This window comes from Peromyscus eremicus, chromosome 3 (genome assembly GCF_949786415.1).
Source record: "Peromyscus eremicus chromosome 3, PerEre_H2_v1, whole genome shotgun sequence".
Classification (NCBI taxonomy): domain Eukaryota; kingdom Metazoa; phylum Chordata; class Mammalia; order Rodentia; family Cricetidae; genus Peromyscus; species Peromyscus eremicus.
In genome coordinates, this window is record NC_081418.1 from 108,572,827 (window position 1) to 108,595,261 (window position 22,435).

At 39.6% G+C, this 22,435-nt stretch overlaps 1 protein-coding gene across 1 annotated transcript in view; it reads left to right on the top strand.

Moving 5' to 3' along the window:
- Nucleotides 1-22,435, top strand: part of Tafa1 (TAFA chemokine like family member 1) — a 513,270-nt gene that overhangs the window by 488,699 nt on the left and 2,136 nt on the right. Inside the window, exon 3 of the mRNA XM_059258260.1 lies at nucleotides 18,366-18,490. Within this exon, the coding sequence (XP_059114243.1) occupies nucleotides 18,366-18,490 (125 nt within the window). The remainder of the gene's footprint in view (nucleotides 1-18,365; nucleotides 18,491-22,435) is intronic.

The window sequence follows — 22,435 nt, forward strand, 5'->3', positions numbered from 1 at the left end:
TTCCATCTACTGGGTTTGCCTCCTCCAGCCATGATATGAGAGCTTGTGCCCAACTTTACTGTATCTTGTTAGGCCATGTTTGGTGTTTTTTTTTTTTTAAGTGAAACAGAGGAGGAGTTGATCTTGGAGAAAAGGGAGGTAGGAAGAGTGGAGAGAGGGGAAATTATGGTCCAGATGTAATTATGAGAGAAGAATAAAAGTTTTTAAATAAATAAATAAATATTTTTAAATATAAATAAATAAAACATGGGCTGAAGAGATGGCTTAGTAGTTAACAGAACTTACTGCTCTTGCAGAGGACCTGAATTCTGTTCTCAGCACCTACACAGCACTTTGCACTATCTGTAATTCAGTTCCAGGAGATCCAACACCTTCTTTTGGCCTCCATGAGCACTGTACATGTGTGGCCCACAGACATAAATGCAGATAAAACATTCATACACATACATAAAAATAAAGAAGTATTTTACAAAGGAAACAAGAAAACTGAGGCTTAAATTAGTTAATACTTTGCCTAAGATCCTTCGGCAAATGAAGGATTTGAAGTCAAAGTCTGTCTGAGTCCAAATATTCCATTGTTAACTGTGCTATAATGATCTGATACTCTACAAGTTGATGTAGTAGGTGTATATCTGTATGTATGTGTGTCATAGACTTCTGTCAATTTATCTTTTTTTTGGATTATTTATTTTATATGCATGAGTGTTTTGCTTCCATTCATGTATGTGTATCACATGCAGTTTTGGTGCCAACAGAGAATAGAAGAGGGAATAGGGCCCCCTGGAACTGGAGTTATGGATGATTGCAAGCCACCATGTGGGTGCTAGGAATTAAACCTAAATTATCTGTAAGAGCAATAAGTGTTTTAAACTGCTGAGCCATCTCTCTAGCCCCAGATGATAAATTTTTAAATAAAGCTCACAGTGATACCACTATTTGCATCCAAATTCTTCAGGACCATTCCCAATAATACTTATAGAGGCCACAAATAATCTTAAGTAAAACATGAGCTTCTGGTAGCTTCCATTTTAAAAGTCCAAACATCAAGTTAGCTTCAGGTACTCCTGGACTCAGTGTCTTGGACCATCACTTGGCAAACTCTTACTCTCTAGCAGGACCACTCCAAGGGGGGAAGGGCAGTGCAGGATGCTTAGGCTCACAACATACTTGATTGGCAACCAATCCAGAAAGAGAGTGCTGCTCTTCTGAGAAGCCAATGGAAGTCCCAGGATTGACTCATTAACTGCTTCCATTCACATCCTCACTGATCACTGAGATAAGGAGGAAGGAATATGCAATGAGGCCAGCACTAAGCCACCCTGATTTGAGAGCATGAGACAAGCTTTCCTTAAGGGTTAGTCAATGGTTTCTATTAGAGTGGGGAATGTGGAATTATTGCTCGGCAGAAAGATAGCCAGTGGCAGCTGACCACAAAGTTGGTTTCTGATCATTTTGATTTGTCAATGACACTCTTAAGCTTTTATGTGGCAACTACTTCTGTAGTTAACATCAGTGATAAAATCAAATTCAATTTTAGATATCAAAAAATTCTTCTTTTACTCCCAAATAATATGTACTGGTGTGTCCATATGAAACCAGCTGTTCATCATCTTGATCTAAAACACAGAGTATGGAGCCTAGAAGATTACTGCTGAAGTCTCAGTATCCGTCTGAAGACTTTCTATTGACTCCCAATCACTGGCATGATGTTAGGAGATGTGAGCTTTAATGGAAATCAGATCAACAACAAATTGGTTTTCCCATCACGGAGGCCTCAAGAACCGTCTGTCTCTTTCTGTCCTTTGAAGATGTGACAAGAAGACACTATCTATGAACCAGAAGTGGCTTTGCGTCAGACCATAAACATGCCAGTGACTCACTCTTCTCTTTCCCAGAAGTGACCTATAAAATTCTGTGTTTTTCTCTGTCAAGCTTATGGTATTTTGTTTTTGCATCTGAATGGACTAAGATAATTGCTCATTGCTATCTAATAGTCTTGTAGTAACTGGTTTACCAAGGAGGATACATTCAGAAATGAAGAATTTTAATATACTGTGGGCTTCCTTAATTAGTTTGGGTGACTCTAGCAAAGCATGATAGCCTGAGGAATCTGTTGCACAGCAGAAATCCATGTCTCCTATTTGCCCAGGCCAAACAGACTGAAATGCCAGCATGGACAACCTCTGGTAAGGAGCCTTTTCTGGGTTATAAGCTGCCAACTTACTGCTATCTTCGTGTGAAAGAAAACAGAGAAAGTTCTCTGGGGTTTCTTTTATAAGGGCAATGATTCTATCCTTGAGAGACCTGTTCTCCTGTCCTAATTTCTTCTCAGAGGCCCCACCTCACACCATCACAATTCAGATCAGAGTTTCCACATAGGAACTCGTAAGTGAGGGGAAGACAAACACTCAGTCTATGGCCTGGACATCCCTATTCTGGATGAGTGCCGCAGTAAGGTTCATAACAGGAAGGATGAGATTTCTGAAAGAGGACCTCATGACCATCCCAGCTGCTGTCCTCCTCAGCATTTCACATTAAGTCATGTTTCCCCACTGAGCATTTCTTTCCTCGAGGAAAGTTGTCATCTCAAAACATGGAATGAAAATGCCTTTTGCCTTCAGTGTTTGAGCTGAAGCCAGCTTGAAAACTAAGGGCACAGGGGAAGAACGAGCGACAATGCTGAACACCTGCCTTCCCTACAAATCCTGTCAGGTCCCAAAGATCTTCAGTCTCGCTCTCCGTGACTCCAGCAGCAGGGGAAGGTTTCAGCCTGATACTGGTAGAGTCAAAATAACATTAAACTAACAGCTAAGAAATATTACCAGACTTTCTTCTGGTTGCTGTTTTTCCATTTTTGTTTTGATGGCTGATACTGTCTCCCATTTTCTTCCCAAGATGCAGCCAGACCCAGGAAGAGCTTTTCCCCCCTGGCACCAGTTTTTATGCGGTGTCCTTTTCTGCTGGGATCATAGCAGAGAATGGAAAAATAGATCTTAATCGCTTAGCAAAATTGAATTTGGCTTCTCTAGATCATAACAATTAGAAATGCTCCATTGTGAGCATACTAGATTGTAATTAAGAAAAGCCAGCATCACCACTGACACTCAAGTGTTCCACGAAAATGCCTGATTGACATACAGCTGTGCCCATCCTGCATCTTCTGCATCTGCTGTGTTGAGAAGGACATTGTGATTATGTATGCAAAGTGGAGGCGCACATAATAATAAGGACAGAAAGCCACTCTCGGGGTTGTCAATCAGCCAGCTGGATGTCTGAATTGTAGTATTAAAATATTCTGTCCTCAATCATATTCATTGTGCACATTCAGTGTTAAAGGAGGGGTGATGGCAGTGTTCTGGCTTTGTACTTCGTATGCCTAGATCCATTCATTTTTGCAGTGAGTCCACAAGTGCTCCCTGCGTACATGGGTGTCACATAGGATTCTGTTTAGCAGTAAGTCCTAGGATGCTTGAATAATAGCAGCTTACACAATAGGAACTGATAATTCTTATGTAAGAAATCCATAGGTATCAGCCATCAACAGGAGTTTAGTAAGCTAAGTGCCCGTATTGAGCAATTTTATGAATTTCCCTTGAAGGTGGCTGTAGTTACAACTACCATCTCTACATTCAGTAGATACACCTACAAAACCAGGAGTCCGAAGATGGAAAACCAGGCCAGTAGTAAATGCCTTTTGCTGACAGGAAATGAGGACTTTTCCAGGGCACTCTCCCTAAAAGACCTAAGTTGCTTTTATACAGCAGAACTGCCCAGCCTCATCCACAAGGAAATTATTTTTGTGTCGAGATTCTGGGGTAAGAATTATAATGGGAGAAAGGGCTGGGAAATGGCTTTTCTGTAGCCAATTTACAGTTCTGGCCACAGTTTCAGTGTGTCATCTGCTCTGTGTGGAACCTTAAACACACAGATGGAGACGTGCAGTCCCTAGCCTTCAGAAATGTACAGCCTAGTGTGGAGATATATGGGGACAGAAATGCCTAAACTTTTGAAGCAGCAGGAAAAATACAATAAAAGCCTAAAAGAAGACTGAAGTTTGGTCAAAAGTTGGTCAAGAAAAGTCTTACACTGTTCGGGAACTTGAGACAATCAGTTATTTCTCTCTTGTGCAAATTGAGTGGTGGAATAGGTCAAGTAACCCACTCACATTCAGTCAGTCTCACAAGGGAGTGGGGAAGGGAAAGAGGAACTCTAGAGGGTCTGGGCCCCAAGAAATTTGTTTCTCTTTGGTGTTCACACAGATGTGTGACTCAGATTTGTGTTCTTGAGTAAGCTAACAAGAAGACTAAATATCTTCATAAGTATTTGCAGATTTTTCTAGAAAACGGAGGAACTAGCTATGGAAAGGGAAGATGGATAGATTTCCTGTGATGTCTGCAAGTGTTTTTCTCTCTAACTTCTTCATCTCTGACTCTTTTCCCTTACTACATGACCATTGAAAATAAGCATCTCACTTGAGATAGGAAGTCATGGAGTCTAGACTACATGGCCAATGACCAGAAATCCATGCAAGCTCTGAGAATAATGTGTGGAGAAAAGCAGAGGAATAGCAAGGGTCTGAGGAACACGATGCCACTCATAGTTGCTCGTTTGAAAGGAAATTGTGTTTTCTAGTCATTTGGAATGGTGTTTAGGGAACAGCACTTAAACCAGGATTTGAGCACTTACAGCAAATGTTGTGGAGTGAGGTTGCATCTGTGTGGGGTGTGTGTGGTGTGTGTGTGGAGGGGTGCACGCACACAATGTCAGTGTCAGGGCTGTTACAAAGGGGAAACCACTGAGCAAGTGGACAGTGTAAACAAACACTACTTGGTATTATGAACTTGCCACTTCAGAGTGGCTCAATTTTTCCACTTTATTCAGAACATGAAATCTGGAACTTAATGTACAAGCTCAACATTGGCAATTAAATGCAGCTATTAAAAACCACTGTGTCAGAGAGGAAAGCAGAATCTTCAGATGGGTTTAGTGCACAAGCTGCAAAGTTTTGACCTTTGAGTCAAATTCATTTCATAATTTCTTAGGATCACCATGATCACAAACCAAGAACATCCTCCTCTGCCAGGAAAGGGACTGGCTGGTGTTCCAGGTGTCATTGGGACATGCCCTGCCATAAGTTGCTTAATTCTTTAAAGTTTTTTACAAGTATATACTAATTATACATAATGAGGAGTTTCCCTGTGAGATTTTTCAAGCATGTATGTAATGTGTTTCGATCACACACACACACACACACACACACACACACACACACACACACACATCACCTCATTTGCCCTTCTCTTCCTTCTGTCAGCTAGTTCCTCTTCTAGGTTTTGTTTTGGTTTTTTTGGTTTGTGATTTGTTTTTAGGGATGTTGTTGTTGGTTACCCAAATCATTTGCTTGGGATTGCTTTCAGAGTGTGTGTGGAGGTTAATTAGGGGATGAAGTTGATTAATTCCTGCATCAGTGCCTTCAGAGACAGAATTCTGTAACTGTAATGTCAGCACTGGATGGAAAGAAAATCCCCCATCCCCAAAACTACACATTCTAAAATAACATCCCTAATTAGGACCCAGTGTATTCTTACCCTCCCAGTTTTTTGTTCTTTGAGGCTCTTAATATTGGAGTTTGTTTTATTTTCCTTTTAAACACTTTTGATTCCTTTGCACAGGCTTCTTATCCTGATCCCTTCAAAATGCACCAAGAAAACCAAACTATAGTTTGTGAGGACCCTTGTTTGGGGTTTGCGTGGAGGATTCTTGACATTTCTATAGCAATTCTTTTCTAACTCGTCACTTTTATACCAGCATCAGATTTTTGCTATATAGCCACACTCTTTTTATTATTCTTTGCTTGATCTGTTTCTTTATGTTTACTTAGACATGCTCATTTTAGAACTGTATTTGCTGACTACCTAGTTCATCTGGGCTGTAATATATCCCATTTCCCTGAAACACATCTGATTTTTCTAGGAGGGCCCAGCCTGGGCTAGCTACTCTCTGCTCATGTGACCCTTTGATAGCCCATCACTTTTAATCCTCTTCCCATGTGATATTTGCTAATCTGCTATTGAGTGAGAAAGTCACATGGCCAAAGCCAGGTAGAAGAGCTGAGGAAACAGACCACTTCTTGAAGTTACTTTGTGAAGACGTGAGCACTGATTTCAAAGAAGACTTTGGCCATTTTCATTATTCAAAAATGGAAAATTAGTGTCATATTACATAAGAAGATGGTGACTTTTCAAAATCTATCACCATTACAAAATCACTATTGTTAGTATATTGAGTTTAAAAAGCAAAAAGCACAGAAGCCCCACAGCTCTCCTGCCTCCCAGGGTTCTTTGCCCTTATATTATGAGGTGCCATTCTAGTTTCTAGATTTGATTATGGAACTTTGATTAAAAAAAAAAACATTATGTCTGCCTTCCAACTTAGCTAACTTATACTTGAGCAGTGGCTGCTCTTCCAGAGGACTTGAGTTCTAGTCACAGCACCTGCATGACAGCTCACAACCATCTGTAACTCCAGTCCCAGGGAATCTGTCACCTTCTTCTGGTCTCCACCATGCACATAGTGCACAGACATACATTCAGGCAAAATACCCATACATCTAATACCATTTTTAAACAAATTATTTAAAAAATAAATATTCATGCTAGTTGAATCAAACTGTGTAGAGGAAAATGAAATCATCACTTGTGATTTTCTACTTCTCAAGGGGTTGATGGCAGAAGATATTTCATTCTGAACAGATAATGGAAACTACTTCAAAGTGGCAGAAATAAGTAATCAGAGAATTATGTTGATATTTCACACAAATTAAATTAGATCTGACTGCTCTATGATCCTTGGTTAAACATTTTATCCTCACATGAAAGTCACATTATTTATTCTGAAGTTAAATCCATTGCCACAAACCCAAAGGCATTGGTCTCCCCAGAGACACCAGGACCAGAGCAGTGTTAAAGCATGTTGCTCTCTTGTTTTGTAAAAACATCTGAATTAATGCATTCACACGTGTCTATGAGAAAGGCGTGTATGACACTGAGACCTGCCTGCTTTGATTCGACTTCACTCTCCCAAGATTCCATCCTCAGTTGTAATTCACTCAGCCACCCATGACATCGTAATGAAATCAGAGAGCAGTGTGTCTTGTTCAATTCTCCAGGATTTGGCTGTGCAGGCAGTAGGTGAGCTTGGGGTTAGAGACACTTCTGCCCTCGTTGGTATCAATTTTTATAGATTTGAAGTGGCCTGAGAGGTTTTGCTCACCCTGTTCTTTCTCCCTTGTCTAAAGTCTTGTCAATGCCAGGAACATCTCCCTGGGAGTTTGAACTTTCCTTTAATCTAATCCATTTAGAAAATGACTTACAATTTATTGAATAAAGTGGAGAAAATTGATACCTTTTCATTAGGCTGACAAAGTCTTTTTCACTGCTGGCATCTGAAATGTGTTTTCTATTTAAATTTTATTTATATCAATCTTCTCTAGTGGGAGTGAGATTAAAATGAAAGACCTTACAATCAGTGTGCCACTTTCCCATTACTGCCAACACCATGAGTGCTGGGTTTGCAAATGAACTTGATGCCAGGAATTTTCTGGGCATGATTTAGTATTCCGGATCAGTTGCAAAGCAAAATAAAGCAAAAGTGATATTTTAATATATCAATAACCATAAAAGTGATTACTTTGCATATGAAAAGAAGAAAGCATACTTAACTGACATTATTTGATTATAGTAAATCTGTAGCAATTCTAGCAAAAACCATATTAGAGAGCCTAATACCTTTGCAAAATACTTTTTTTAAATTGAGAAAATACTTGTATACCAATGTAGTCCTCCAAGGAGCCATTTCTAAAGTTGTAAGAAAACATAGCCAAATGGAAAAGTGTGCCTCCACCATACAAGATTATGGGTGATGCTCCTTCTCTATTGATATTTATCTCTATGGTCAGAATGTTAGAAAGTAGTTATATATTGGCTTTAAAATCAGAGGAGAAGAGTGCCAAGTTTGTTATAGTGGACAATGGAAGAACTTTTGGAAACATTTATGCCTCAACAAAACAAAGTCTGTGAACTTCAAAGATACTTTTAATGTCTTAACTATGGAATATTAAATTTTGAGATTCGGGATATATGAAATATGAAATTTATTTAATAGTCATGGATCCTTATGTTCCTCTTGCAACTGATTAAAAATCATATACTAGGACTGTGGAGACGGCTTAGCAAGTAATGCATTTGCTGTACAAGCATTAGGAGCAAAGTTTGAATCTCTAGTATGTAGCTAGAGTTTTCCTGCCTGGCCCACAGTCAGGGCAAATCTCTCTCACCTGCCAGTCCCACAGCCTCAGACCCAACCAAGTAAACACAGAGACTTATATTGGTTACAAACTGTATGGCCATGGCAGGCTTCTTGCTAACTGTTCTTAGAGCTTAAATTAATCCATTTCTATTAATCTATACCTTGCCACATGGCTCGTGGCTTACCGGCATCTTCACATGCTGTTTGTCATCATGGCAGCTGGCAGTGTCTCTCTGACTCAGCCTTCCACTTCCCAGCTTTATTCTCCTCCTTATCCCGCCTACACTTCCTGCCTAGCCAATGGCCAATCAGTGTTTTATTTATTGACTAATTAGCAACACATTTGCCATACAGAACATCCCACAGCACTAGTACCCACATAAATGCCAGACAGGCACCAAATGTAATCCTAGTCCTCTGGAGGCAGAGACAAGTGATGCCCAGAGCTTGGCTTACTAGGCTAATAAAACCAGTGAACCCCAAGTTCAGAGAAAGACCCCACCTCAGTAAATGAAGTGGAGAAAGATTAAGGAAGGCACTCAGTGTCAACCTCTGGCCTCCACAGGTAAACACACATATGTATGCTTGTACACATATAAACACATACACACACAAAATTGAACCTACACTGATGTGAAAGTACATTTAGCTGAACCTACTTCTATAGAAAGCTGCCCACCCAAACAAAGCAAGACAGTGTTAGGATCTTTACTGGACTCATGAATAGAGTTATCCTGGAGTGAAACTGCAGAGTAAGCCTGGACTCAGTGTCCAGCTTAAGAAGGAAAAACTTACTGGTGACAAGAGTTTGGAGTTCTCCCTTGAGTAGCAGAAGTTGGAATATTCTGTCACTGGAATGCTTTTGAAAGCAATAAATGTGCCCCAGCAACTGGTAAGATAGCTCGGAACAGCCAGTGACGATAAGAAAGGACTCTGGTTTTCTTCCACCCTCTCATCCATGCAAAGCTACCCCTTTCTCTTATAAAATATATGCTTGTGTGTTCTACTATGAAGTTTTCTTAATGATGAAATAATTTCATCAATGAGAAATACTCTTGCCACTACCACCCTACTTATCTAAATCAGATCCACTTATCATGCTCCCAAAAGTATATTGTATCTTTATGCAGCACAGTTTGGTTCTCAATATTATCTATTCTTTACACCCCATGTAGCTCCTGTAAGAAGTGGCTGAAAGTTGGAAACTGTGCCTCTTTATTTTATGTCTAGGACAAAAGTCAATAAATAGTTTTTGAATGCATAAGGTATAATACTTTTCTCCAAATACTTTCGGGGAACAATATCACCCAGAGACATTGTATCAGTCTTTGTGGTTTTGTCCTACTTATTTTACATTCTTCACCTTCACTGACACCTTTCTGAAAGTAAATTACCTTTGGAAATGTCTGGAAAGTCCTAGAAAAAAATTGCAGGAAGAATATAATGATAGCCAAACCTATCCTCACCCATTCATTCCATGGATGTTATGGAATATTTAATATTAACATATGTGTTATAATTTACATGTTATATTATAGATATGGTGATGTATGTATATTAGAACTCGTATAAACTTCCACTGAAGATCAAGCATTAACTCATGGGTAAATTCATGCACAGTATATAATGAACATGCATATAAGAATAACTGCCATCTGATGAATACATTGTTTATTATGAAGTATGCTAAGTCCTTTATTTCATTTAAAATTCACAATAACCAGTGAGGAACCTCAGACTTGAACCAAGCCATGTTTGAAATTTATGTTGCTAATGAATGGTGTAGTAAAGACTGAAACTTGAGGCTTGGTATCACAGACATGTCATTCAGCACATCATTCAGTACATACCATGGAACTTGACAATATATAATGCCTCTAGGCTAGATCATATCCTTAAATGTGTGATCATGAGAAGAGGGGTCTGGTGAAATTGCAGGGATGGGTATTCAGAGCTTTGATTTTCTGTTTGCTTTGATAAAGACAGTGACATACACAGAGCTACTACACGTCCCTTGGGGGGAAAAACACTGCAATTGTGTGCCAACAACTGCAAAAAGGCAGGCTGGAAAGCTGTCCCATCCCTATGGAATTGTAGCTGTTTCTTCCATTGTATGACAGGTTGGATAAAAATGAGGGTGGAAACCTGTCTTGATTGATGTACTTACAATCTTCTAGGGACATGAATGTGATCACATGTTCAACCACTTAATTTAGTCTCAGACTCTCATAAGCCATAAAAACAAGCTGGGAGTTTGGCATAATACTGAAGATCAGTAGTTTACTTGCTAACTTGTGACATACTGCTGTTCTGCCTGGAGTGATTTTATTCTTTAGAGTTCTTAAACATGATGACACCAGTGGAAATGACAGCTAAAATGTATTGAGTATTTACTAAATGCCACCGTCTGCCTTGTGCTTCAGAACCCATTGTTTGGGGCACTTTTTTTTTCTCTTTCTGTTTCAGATTTTATGCATTCATTTGTAAGTTGCTAACCTACCATCAGCTATTCATACCCCTCATATAGGGAAGTTTAAGATTGGGTGCATTTTTTTTATTTTTGAGATTATAACATAATTACATCATTTTGCCATTTCTGTCCACCATCTAAGCCCTCCCATGTAACACCCTTACTCTCTTTCAAATAAATTGTCTCTTTTTCTTTGTTTTGACACACACACACACACACACACACACACACACACACACACACATACAAATTATATTGCTCCTAAATATGTAAATCCAACCTGCTCAATCCATATACTGTTGCTTGTATGTATAATACCAAATGGTTAGCCCTGAAAACAAATATATACAGATTGCCTGATTTTGAAGTGTGACACCTAGAACTAATAGGTGGGTGCATTGTTCCACTGTGCGCTGCCATGAGAGGGGCAGCTGAGGTGTTGGCGTTCCTGACCACACTGTTTTCTCCAGTGCTTCTGACACTGTTACCTCTGCATTTCTTAGGTGTTTTACTGCAGGAACCCCAAATCAAGCCTTTGTGTTAGTTAGGCATAATGGCAGTGCCTGCTTTCCTGGATACTTGAAAGGCTGAGGTAGGGAGGCAGCAACTTCAAGAAGGCCCTGTCAGACAGAGACCAATACAGAAAACCACAACCAATTGAAATGCAGAGTTGTGGAGCTCAGCTGAAGTGGATACGTCTATAAAACTCTTCCACACCTAAGGTTCAGGGAATGTTCTGAAAGAGGGCACAGAAAGATTGTGAGGATCAGAGAATTAGGGACTTTGGCATGAGATTTTGGTGCCTACTAACATCAGAAGCAACACCCATAAAGTCTCACCAACATGGCTGTCCAAACTGGGGCTGAACAAAGACAAGAGCAATGGACATGCTAAATAGATGGGGGAAAGCCACGAGGCCACAACCCTCTACAAAGGACTACAGGCACTGAGGAAATCTGGGAGCAGGAGAGGTGGTCTTCCCCAGGCAGTAGAGGCAATAGCACACCAATTGGTTCTCCAGTGCCAAATGGTCTGCCCTGAATAAAACACTTAATATTATACATAGGAATATACATATGCAGGCAATAACACCTACCAGAGGTCAGGAGTTTGAAGGAGACTGGGGAGAAGTATAGTAGAGGGTTTGAAAGGAGGAAAGGGAAGGTAGAAATGTAACTATATCATAGTCTCAAAAATTAGAAAAAAAATATCTTTTATACAAATGTTTGAAAAAACAATGGCAACAGCAAAAACCTTGAAGGTCTGTCTTCAGAGCAGTGACACATCACTGGCGCGTCTGCTCCTTCTTGGTCTTTTCTTCCTTCTTTCACAGCGCTGCCCAATTCATCTTCCTCAAGCACCCTTTACTCAGGTCTCACTTTTGCTTGTGGAATCTAGGTTCTAGAATCTTCAGTGACTCACCCCATTCAAGAAAAGTAACAAACAAAAGGCTAGCTTCCCGCTCTGAAGAACTTCCAGAGTATATTAACGTTTTCCTATTTCCACCCCCACCCCGCCACCCCCCACCCCGCCCCATGCCAGCCTGCTCTTTTAGCATAGTAATATATTTGCTCTCAGAAGATCACTGTGCCCATTTCTTCATGCCGAACAACACCAGTGTCTCTGAGAAGAAACTTGATCGAGACTGAAGCTGTAGGGCGGGCCTCTGTTGTGTTCTTTATCACTCTCAGTATACCGATAGTGCATCGATAAGCATTTCCTGGCTTGAGAGTCAACTGCCGTCTGCTGAGACGATAAAAAGGGGATTTCTGTTCTTGTTCGATATGACCCTCATGTGCTATATTTATTAAACTTAGTGCCGATTAGTTTCTCACTATATCCCCTCATCAATGACAATAGTGATATCAGGAGCAGCGTTGGAAAAGCATGCGCGCCCATCTAGGTTCTCACTGAAGGGCGGATTGATTCTCCTCTTACAGTTATCTTTTTGGCTCCGTGGCAGTATGATCTGGTTTAAGGGAGAAATCCAGGACTCGTGATTAAAGGGGCTTTAGTGATTTTTAAGAAGCTCTCCAGGAGACATGAACGTCCTTAAAAGAGCTGAAGATCTGATATTTCCTGCATGTGACACATTCACAGAGCAAATCCCAGAACCCTGGGGTTAAAAGGGACCTTAAAGGCCCCCTTTCATAATCACTACAGATAAGAGGAAGTCGTTTTTGTGGATGGTGTTTAATTAACTCGGTTTTTCTAAGAGATGAAAAGACCTTGTCACAGTTACATATCTGCCACACAGCATCCCTCACTCCCAAAATTGTTCCCTGGTGGGGATTTCTGTTACAATGTTGTAACTAATGAAATGGAGCACAGAGCATCTCAGACCTGAGAAGCAGCAAGTGTGCCAAAACTAATTCCATCAGACACTGAACGTTTTTTCTTTTCTGTAGGTGTTTGTTTGACATGAAATTATTTTCAGCAGTAATATAGCAGGGAAAATTCATTCACTCAGCAATCAATAATTGTTTTAAGTTCTCCAAATTCTGAACACAAAACTATAAAAAGGTGAGCTCTGCAAGGATTGTGTTTAAGCTGGCCTGGGGCCACTCTTACCTGTAAACCTGGGAAAGCTAACCACTAGGGTTCCACAGTAACCACTGTGAGGATGATGTAATACATTTTAAGTTCCTAGTACAGAGTCCAAGAGTGGTGACATACCACTGTAATGTTAAACCTCAGAGGCAGAAGCAGGTGGATCATAAGTGTGGGCCAACCTGGACTACATAATAAAGATCCTCAAGATAAAAAAAAAAAACTAATATAGAAACACATGACTGACATTCAGTAAGTACCAGTTATTGGTATCATTAGCTACTATAATGTGAGACAATTATGCATCATTCAGATGTAGAATCTAGATTTTTAAATATATATATATTTAAATAAATATATATATTTAAGTATGAAGAATGAAAGTAGACTATATTGGAGGGTGGAAGGGTCTAAAAAGAAGGTATGGGGGGGAAGAGAGGTAATAAAACAAACACGTTTTATTCATTCATGAGTAGAATCTAGGTGTGTGTGTGTGTGTGTGTGTGTGTGTGTGTGTGTGTGTGTGTGAGAGAGAGAGAGAGAGAGAGAGGGGGGAGGAAAACGGAGAGAGAGAGGGGGGGGGGAAATAGAAAGGGGACTTTGGGGTAGAGGAAATTGACCAGAGGAAAGAAGGAAAGAAAGGGGAGGGAAAGGTACCAGGTATGGATATGCGGGCAGTACATATACAAATGTGTTTATGTGTGAAAATATCAAAATGAAAGCCATAATGATTTATTATAACTAAAATTTTTTAAAGTGGCTGAAGGGCTTGGAGAAATAGTTGAGCAGTTAAGAGCATTTGTTGCTCTTGCAGATGACCTGAGTGTGTTTCCCAGTGTTCACATAGCAGCTCACAGTTTGCTATTCCAGTTCTGTGGGATCCTACACCCCTTCTAGTTCCACAGGGTACTGCTCACCTGGCATGCACAGCATATATGCAGGCAAAGTATTTACACCTAAAATAAAATAAATAATATAAAAAGTGAAGAAGATGATGAAGAAAGAGAAGAAGGAGGAGGAGGAGGAGGAAGAGGAGGAGGAGGAGGAGGAGGAGGAGGAGGAGGAGGAGGAGGAGAAGAAGAAGAAGAAGAAGAAGAAGAAGAAGAAGAAGAAGAAGAAGAAGAAGAAAGAGGAAGGAAAAAGAGGAAGGGGGGAAAATGGGGGACTAGAGAGATAGATCAGTAGTTACAAGTGCTCCCTGGCCAGATGACCCACGTTCAGTTCCCAAAACCCACACGGCAGCGCACAGTCATATGCAACTCTAATTTCTGGGGATCCAACACCCTCTTCTAGCCTCTGTGGGCACCAAGCACCTATGTGGTCCATATATATATATGCAGACAAAACATTCATGCACATAAAAATAAATAAGTAAATATTTGCATAGTAAATAAATAGAAGTTAAGAAAATAAAAAGCATTTCAAGTTTAAAAATTTCCAGTTTGGAAAAAAACAGTTTTACATATACTAATAAGAATTTTTAGAAGTCAGGGGGGCCTTCTCTCCCTCACTCACACCACCTTGTGGCAGATGAGGGGCAGGGCCAGATCTCTTAAGCTGAGGCACAACACAGAAACTCCTACACATTCTCCAAATCTTATCTTCAGAGATAAATCTATGATATCTATATAAAAATCAATATGTTGAAAAATGAGCATGGAAGCAAAAACTTGTGTTAATTACAAATGTAGTTTTTAAAATTAAGAGACAATTAAGAAATGAAATTTGAATACATTTCAGAAAATCTACCAAAGTCTTTAGAATATTTTTAAATGTATACAGTGATTTCTATATTACTTCATAAATATGTACCAAGCAGGAAAAATAATTTTTATATTTATATTTTTATTGTAATTGTACCTCCTTTTTTTCAAATATCATATAAATAGCTAAATCGCATTGATACAAGCTTATTTTAGGAAGTTTAACAGATTCTAACTGTTCCCATAGTTTGAAGGCTTAAAATAACTTCCAGTTTGGATAAAGGAAAAGGATAGTTTGAAATTCTCTTTGTGAATCATATAAAAGATATTGCAGGAAGTATGAGTGTATGAAAAGGATCAGAATTAGGGACTGCAGCTTGACATAGGATGTGAAGAAGTGTGCATGAAGATGTCCACATGATGAGATGGTCCATCAAACAAAGCAGTGCTGGATGATGAACCACACTTAGAGAGGAAAGGCGGATCAGCAGCTTCATTCTGAAAAGGAAGCCACAAGACAAATGTTTCACTATTATAAACACATCTGGGGACATTTTCATCCTTATAGAGCCTTTCCCACAACAGCCAGCAGCTCTTTAAAGTGTTGCATTAAAAGTACTACATGAGTTTAAAGATTATTTTCTGTCTGTCTGTCTATACATTTACTTAGAGACACCAGTGCCCCAGAGAAAGGGAAACTGCTTTGGTAGTAGCTTGTAGCAAAGTAGGTCAGCTCAAAGAGGGCAGAGAGCTGCTGCCTGAAGGAAGAGGGAGAGCACAGGGCACTGGATACAGGCACACATGTTACAGGCTGACCTCATGGCTGGGTATTCCTTATTACTATGCCTCCATGAGAAAAAAAAAAAATGTGACAACATGCCCAGGTAAAGGATTGTTGAGAAAGCAGCCTTCTCCTCAGAGCGAAGGTCGGACAGTGTCTGTTCACAGTGATTTCAATTTAGGGACCTGGTATGGAAATACGGGGTAGGCTTTAAAAGAGAAACATCGGCTTTGGCAATAAATGTGAACAAACTGTGGTTAAACATCGGCTGAAGGGAACCACATATTACATACAGGTTTTCAATAAATACCAGCAGAGCCTTATTTTTATCTCACATTTATGGACGTTCTATCATTTATTTTTGTTCCTTCTCAACATGACACTGTTTCTTTGTTGTAGAAACTTTGGATTCTCTTACTTAATACTCTTATCCATTCATCAGCATGGATAAGCTCTTTTACATGTGCCATAAAAACCTCACCCTTCCCCATGTCTGTTGTAGAGCACTGATACTAACGAGGAAAATAACTAGACATTCATGTCATCATCCTGAACCATGTGGAAGATTTTTATCTGTCTGTCTTACCTTCATGCTATCCTGTATGTAGATAGAAGGCTTAATGAACTTTGACCTCGGATACCTTTTTACTATGTCTGATTTAGGCATCATAGTTGCATTGGTCTGTTCCACATGAAATAAAATCATGAAATGTGGCAAAATTGCCCCTGAAAATGTTCTTAAATTCATGTTATAAAGGAGCAGATATGATTTTGTCTATATAACCCTGTCCAGTGATTTAATTCAAAGCAACGTGGAAGTAACACAGTGAAATCTAAAGGAGGGAAAGAGTGAGCTAAAGGAAGTGTGGAGTGGGGCTGGAGACATGGCTCAGCAGTTAGGAGCACCAACCACTCTTCCAGAGGACTGGGGTTGGGTTCCTCACAACCATCTGTAACTCTAGTTCCAGAGGATCTGATGCCCTCTTATGGCCTCTTTGTGTACTGCATGCCTGCATGCATGTGCTGTACGGACAAACATACAGGCAAAACATCCATACACACTAAATAAAAATAAATAAATCTTTTAATTTAAAAAAGTGTGAAAGAAGGAAGGCCTCAATGCAAGTGGATGTTTGGGTGTGTATACCACATAATTTTGAGATAGAAATCTAATCCCTGTAGTTAACACAGGAAGCCTGGAGAATTTTAATGTGTTCCTCCTTCCCTACTTGTTAGTATTCATCTTCTGAGACACATATGAGTATTGTTTGGCTTCTTTATCACTATGATTTAAAATCATGGTAGACATACCTTTGGGGTTGGGAGGTGGGACAGATGGGTAGCTGAAGACCCAGTATAAAATTAGAATAACCAAAAAAAAAAAAAATCATGGCCACCATTTGAGTGTGTTTATTGTTACTGTTGTTTGGGGGATCTACTTATTTTTATTTTATGAATATAAGTGTTGGTCTGCATGTATGTATGTATACTGTGCACACGACTGGTGCCCTTGAAGCAAGAAGAGAACATTGCAGCCCCTAGAGCTGAAGTTATAGACTCCAGTTGTGAGCCACCATGTGAGTGCTGGGAACTGAACTCCAGGTTTTCTGCAAGAGTAGGAAGTGCTCTTAACCACTGAGCTCTCTCTCTCTGGGCCTTTATTTGGAGACCTTTGAATGGAGCAAACCCAGATGGATTTGTGAAGAACTAACACAGTGATAAGCCACAGAGATAACAGGCACTTGTTTTTCACTAGTATATAAAGTCTCGTTATCAAAAAAAATGTGATATGTGTGTGTGTGTTCATAAATATCCCCTGCCAGTGTCTTAATATGACCATCCTAGATATAACCCCAGAAAGACAGTTTCATCTGAGGTTTGGCTTGTATAGTTCTTCCACAGCTCGTCAAACCCATGAAAAGGACAGCACACCCCATACCAGCCGTACCTTTGACTGCAAAGGAACCAACCTGTCTTTATCATTACTCTCGATTTGTACTTTACAACTCTGCTTCTGTGCTTTCAGTTCACTTTTTTTTTCTTTTGCTGGGGCTTTGAAATTCTCCAAGGCCCTAGGCTAAGGGATAAACCTAATGCTGGATGGATAAACTGGTGTTTCTGAAAAGAATACGTTAGTCATTCTAAAGAATACTCACCTCTTTGTCCCTTTAACTAGCAAGAAATAGCACAGGGTGCCTGACCTACAAAAAGCAGTGAGTCAAAATCCCTCAAAATCCGAGAGTAAGTCTCTCTTCAGACCAGGAAGAGCTGCATAGCAAGACCCTGTCTCAGACACAGCGACACAAGGAAAAAATGTTCTCATTCCTCATCTTTTTGAATTATAAGCGGTGAATTTGGACAGGATGATAACACCATTATATTTTCATTATTGTGTATTATACTTGTTTTCTTGATATGCATTTCCTATCCAGTCTTAGAAGATGGAAGTAGACCCACTGTACTGCAGAGAATATTAAAACCTGAAGAGAGATACAGCATCAGCACAGGGCTATTTGGCAAAGTACAAATACGGTTGTTTCCTGTTTTCCCACAGCCTCCATAGTGATTGGGAAATGGTGGTGTGAGATGGAGCCCTGCCTAGAAGGAGAAGAATGTAAGACACTCCCTGACAATTCTGGATGGATGTGTGCCACAGGCAACAAAATTAAGACCACAAGAGTAAGTTCACTTCAAATACTGTGTCCTTGTTTCAAACTGTACTACTCACTTCGCTCTTGTGTTAGCAGCAGTCAGAAGAGCTCTGAATGAGACAGGAGGAGAGATTTCCTTTAACAGGACATGTTCTGAACTGGGTATGTCAGTGTCCACCCATGAATTAGAAGTTAGAGTTAGAACCTGACCTGTTCTGTTCGCATGGCGTGGTTCTTTATTTATGTTCCAGGGTCACAAATAAAGCAAGGGAGGGACATCAGTAGGGTAGTTACTTGGGGTGTGCATCTTCCAAAAATGCTGCTCAGAGTGATAAGCACCTGACTTACTTGATTCATCCAGGCAGTATGCTGAAAAAGACTGTGTTTAAGAACAATCATGTTTACTGGAATTTTAATGACATTTTGAAGAAGTACAAAGAGACTTGTGAAGTCATTAATTATTCCTTGATTTCTCTGATTAAACCAGGAGCTTCCTAAAATGAAGTCTGTAGGTGAGGTTGCCTCACCCATTAAAATCAGTGTTATGGTGCTATACCAGGATAGAGTGACGTGGCTAAGCCAACCACTAACCATGTAGAAACTGGAATGACCTAAAGGGGAGAAAGTGGGTGGAGCTCTAGATACTTAAGAGAGATTATCCACTAGTACAAAGGCATGAAAAACCTTTTTTTGGTTTTGTTTTGTTTTTCCGAAACAGGGTTTCTCTGTGTAGTTTGTGTAGTTTTGGTTCCTGTCCTGGATCTCACTCTGTAGACTAGGCGGGCCTCAAACTCACAGAGATCCACCTGGCTCTGCCTCCTGAGTGCTGGGATTAAAGGCGTGTGCCACCACCGCCCGGCTGCATGAAAACAATTTAACAGTTAGTTTCATCCTATGCTGTGTACCACCCAATTTCACCATATCAGCCCTGGAGAGTCTCAGTCTCTCTCTCTCTCTCTCTCTCTCTCTCTCTCTCTCTCTCTCTCTCTCTCTCTCTCTCTCTCTCTCTCTCTGTGTGTGTGTGTGTGTGTGTGTGTGTATGTGTGTGTGTGTGTGTGTGTGTGTGTGTGTATGTGTATGTGTGTGTATTTATTCCTTGGCATTTTAAAAGTGGTCTTTACCAGTTGTGAAGTTCACATGATAAACTCTAGATTTTCTCTAACAAAATGTGACTCAATTTTTTTAATTCTAGCCACTACATCATGAACATTAATATGATCTTCTCAATATTATACTGTCAATTACTAAAAGTGGTTTTCACAGTTGTGTGATACAGAAATCAGAAATAAAGTTACATAATAGTATATGAAAACACTCAAGTTTTTCAGATACAAAATAATGGTGCATCAAATATGGTTACTCATATGGACTATAGCGGCCAATAAATGGCCATAATTCCTTGACCTGTGGTCAAGAGGGATTTCTGAACCACCTCAGCTTATTAATATGCATCCTTATGTCTCTGAATAATTCAGCATAGATTTTTGTCTCACATTGCAATTAAACACTTAAATAAGGAAACATAAAGAAGTGAGGCAGGCTTGGGTTACTTACCCTCAAAAGAAATTGTTTTAATTAGCTGATGGAGGAAGCCAGATTTAGCTAGGGTTATGTTTTCTCTGAAAGATACCTGGACAAACTAGAACACTTGAAGCTACTCTGAATTAGAGTCCAATCACTTTTGATTTGAGCACATCATTTATGTGTCTTATGCCAAGTCTCAGTCTTTATTCAACTGATGACTGGTATCCTATATGGGAGGTACCCCATTGCTCTCAGAGTGGTTTAGAATCCAAAACTCATTAATGAAAATTAATCCAACTCAAATGATTTCAGTATTCAAGTATAGAAAATTCCAAGAATACCAATTCAGAGACTCTCTGAAAGACTTTATGCTCAAAATAAAAGTGAAACTAACTAAAAAATGAAAACATTCAGAAATAGTTCATGCTACTTTTTTGAGAGCTGTCCAACTTTTATTCAAATTCAGCTTCTATTTTATTTTGGAGTTTATTTTAACTGTCAGGCATGTTGTAATGCAGCTCCAGACACTTTCCACCTCGAAGGAGGCTCGTGCAGAACCTGATTGTTGTCACTGAGGATGTAGCAACTGTTTGGCCCCCCCTGGGTGCACTGAGGTCGACCCAGGCAGCTGAAGGTGCAAGAGAAACACACCATGGTTGTTACAACTTTGAAAGCTGAGGGTGTATGTGTTCTGTCGTGTGCACATCTGAGAATTCTCAAGTCTACTTTTAGAGTGGGCAAAGAGGATGCTGGGTAAAGCTATGCTTATAAACACCGAGAGGATTCAAACATTGCTCTCACCCTTTCTCTGCTCAGTTCCCGAGAGCTCCCAGACATTCAAAAAAAAAAAAACACACACACACACACAAAAAAAAACTTTTAAACAGAAAACATAGCCACTGAGCCTGAACATTCATCCAGGAGCCCACATTCTGAGCAGGTGGCAAACTAACATCACTTCTTAGATAAACAAGGTCTATGCTAATTTTTCATACACCCCTGTGTGTTTTCCTCATCAGAATACATATGTGCCTACCCATTTCAAATATTGACTCTAGCAATTTAACTTTTAAAGTAGTTTAATTCACAGAGGGACGTCAATTATTGTGAGTCCAATTTTTATTGTTATCTAAGAGGTAAGAAAAATAAAAGAAACCACTTATTTTCTTCTTACATGTAAGACTGGTTGAGAAAGAACACTGCCCATAATTTTAAAAAAGAACAAGTTAGAAGATACTCTAAAGTATTAACTGTTAAAATGGCAAGTGACCATTTCTTTCAAGCTGTTGGTTTAAATATTAACTCTAGGGCCAGGGAGACGGTGCAGTTGCTAAAGTGATCACTGTGCAAGTGTAAAGAACTAAATCCAGATTCCCATGCCCCACATAAAAAGCTATGATGACATATGTCTGTATCCTGCTGGCCGATTATTCTTGCGCGTGATAATTCTTGCCAAATTTATGAGCTCTGGCTTCAATAAATGACTCTGTCTCAAAATACACAAATTACTCAAAATACACAGTTCACATGAGCTCCATGCACATGTGTGTGTATACACACACTCTCCAGAAAACATGTGTGTACACATTACCACATAAAAATAAATAAAATAAATTCCGTGGTAAAGGTCTTTGCCAGAAAGTTCCCAGAGACTTGATTCTTTTCCCTGGGAAATAAAAAAAACCACGAAAAATCCTTCCGGGGGTGGCAGGGACCTCAGAAAATCTCTTGAATACTCTGATAAGATGTTTCACTGTGTGGTCTACTTTAAAGATTTCCAGTGTTCATTTTTAAAGGAGGTCTGGAGAGTAGAAATCCCAGTATCATCTAAACTACAGCCAGAATGGAGTAGCAAACCACAGTGAAAGAAACTCTAGGTAATCATGGGTCTTAGAGACAGTATAAATTAAGGAGGTAGAAAAGATAGGTGGAATAACGCAAAGCATTTTCTACTAAGGGTTCTGGAGTGATAAATCTTAAGAAGAATGAAGATCTCTGGAAGGCAAGATACAGAAAAGAAGTATTCATGTTTGAGATGTTGTCAAAGATTCAGTGTGAAGGAAAATAGTGTTGGTACCACACTAGGGAGAAGCAAAGCTCCATGGCAAACACTAACCCTGCCCCACCTTGATCATCGGTCGAGTTAGTTGATTGAATTTTCTTATTGTTGTATAATAGCAAAATTAGACTAAATATTGCCTAAAATCGTTTTCTTGGTTTCCAGATATTTCTTAATCCTTCTTTTATTTAAAATAGCATATCAAAGACTTGGAATGTTGGTGAAGCTGTACCCATGTTCAGGAACATAGAAACCCTGCATAGGCTTGATTTAGAAGAGCAGAATTCCCCACCAAGGAAACAAACTATTTGGCAATAATATACTAACTACACCTGGAAATGGAATGTCATGTATTTTGAAGATATTAAAGGGAAAGAGATGAAATTCAGA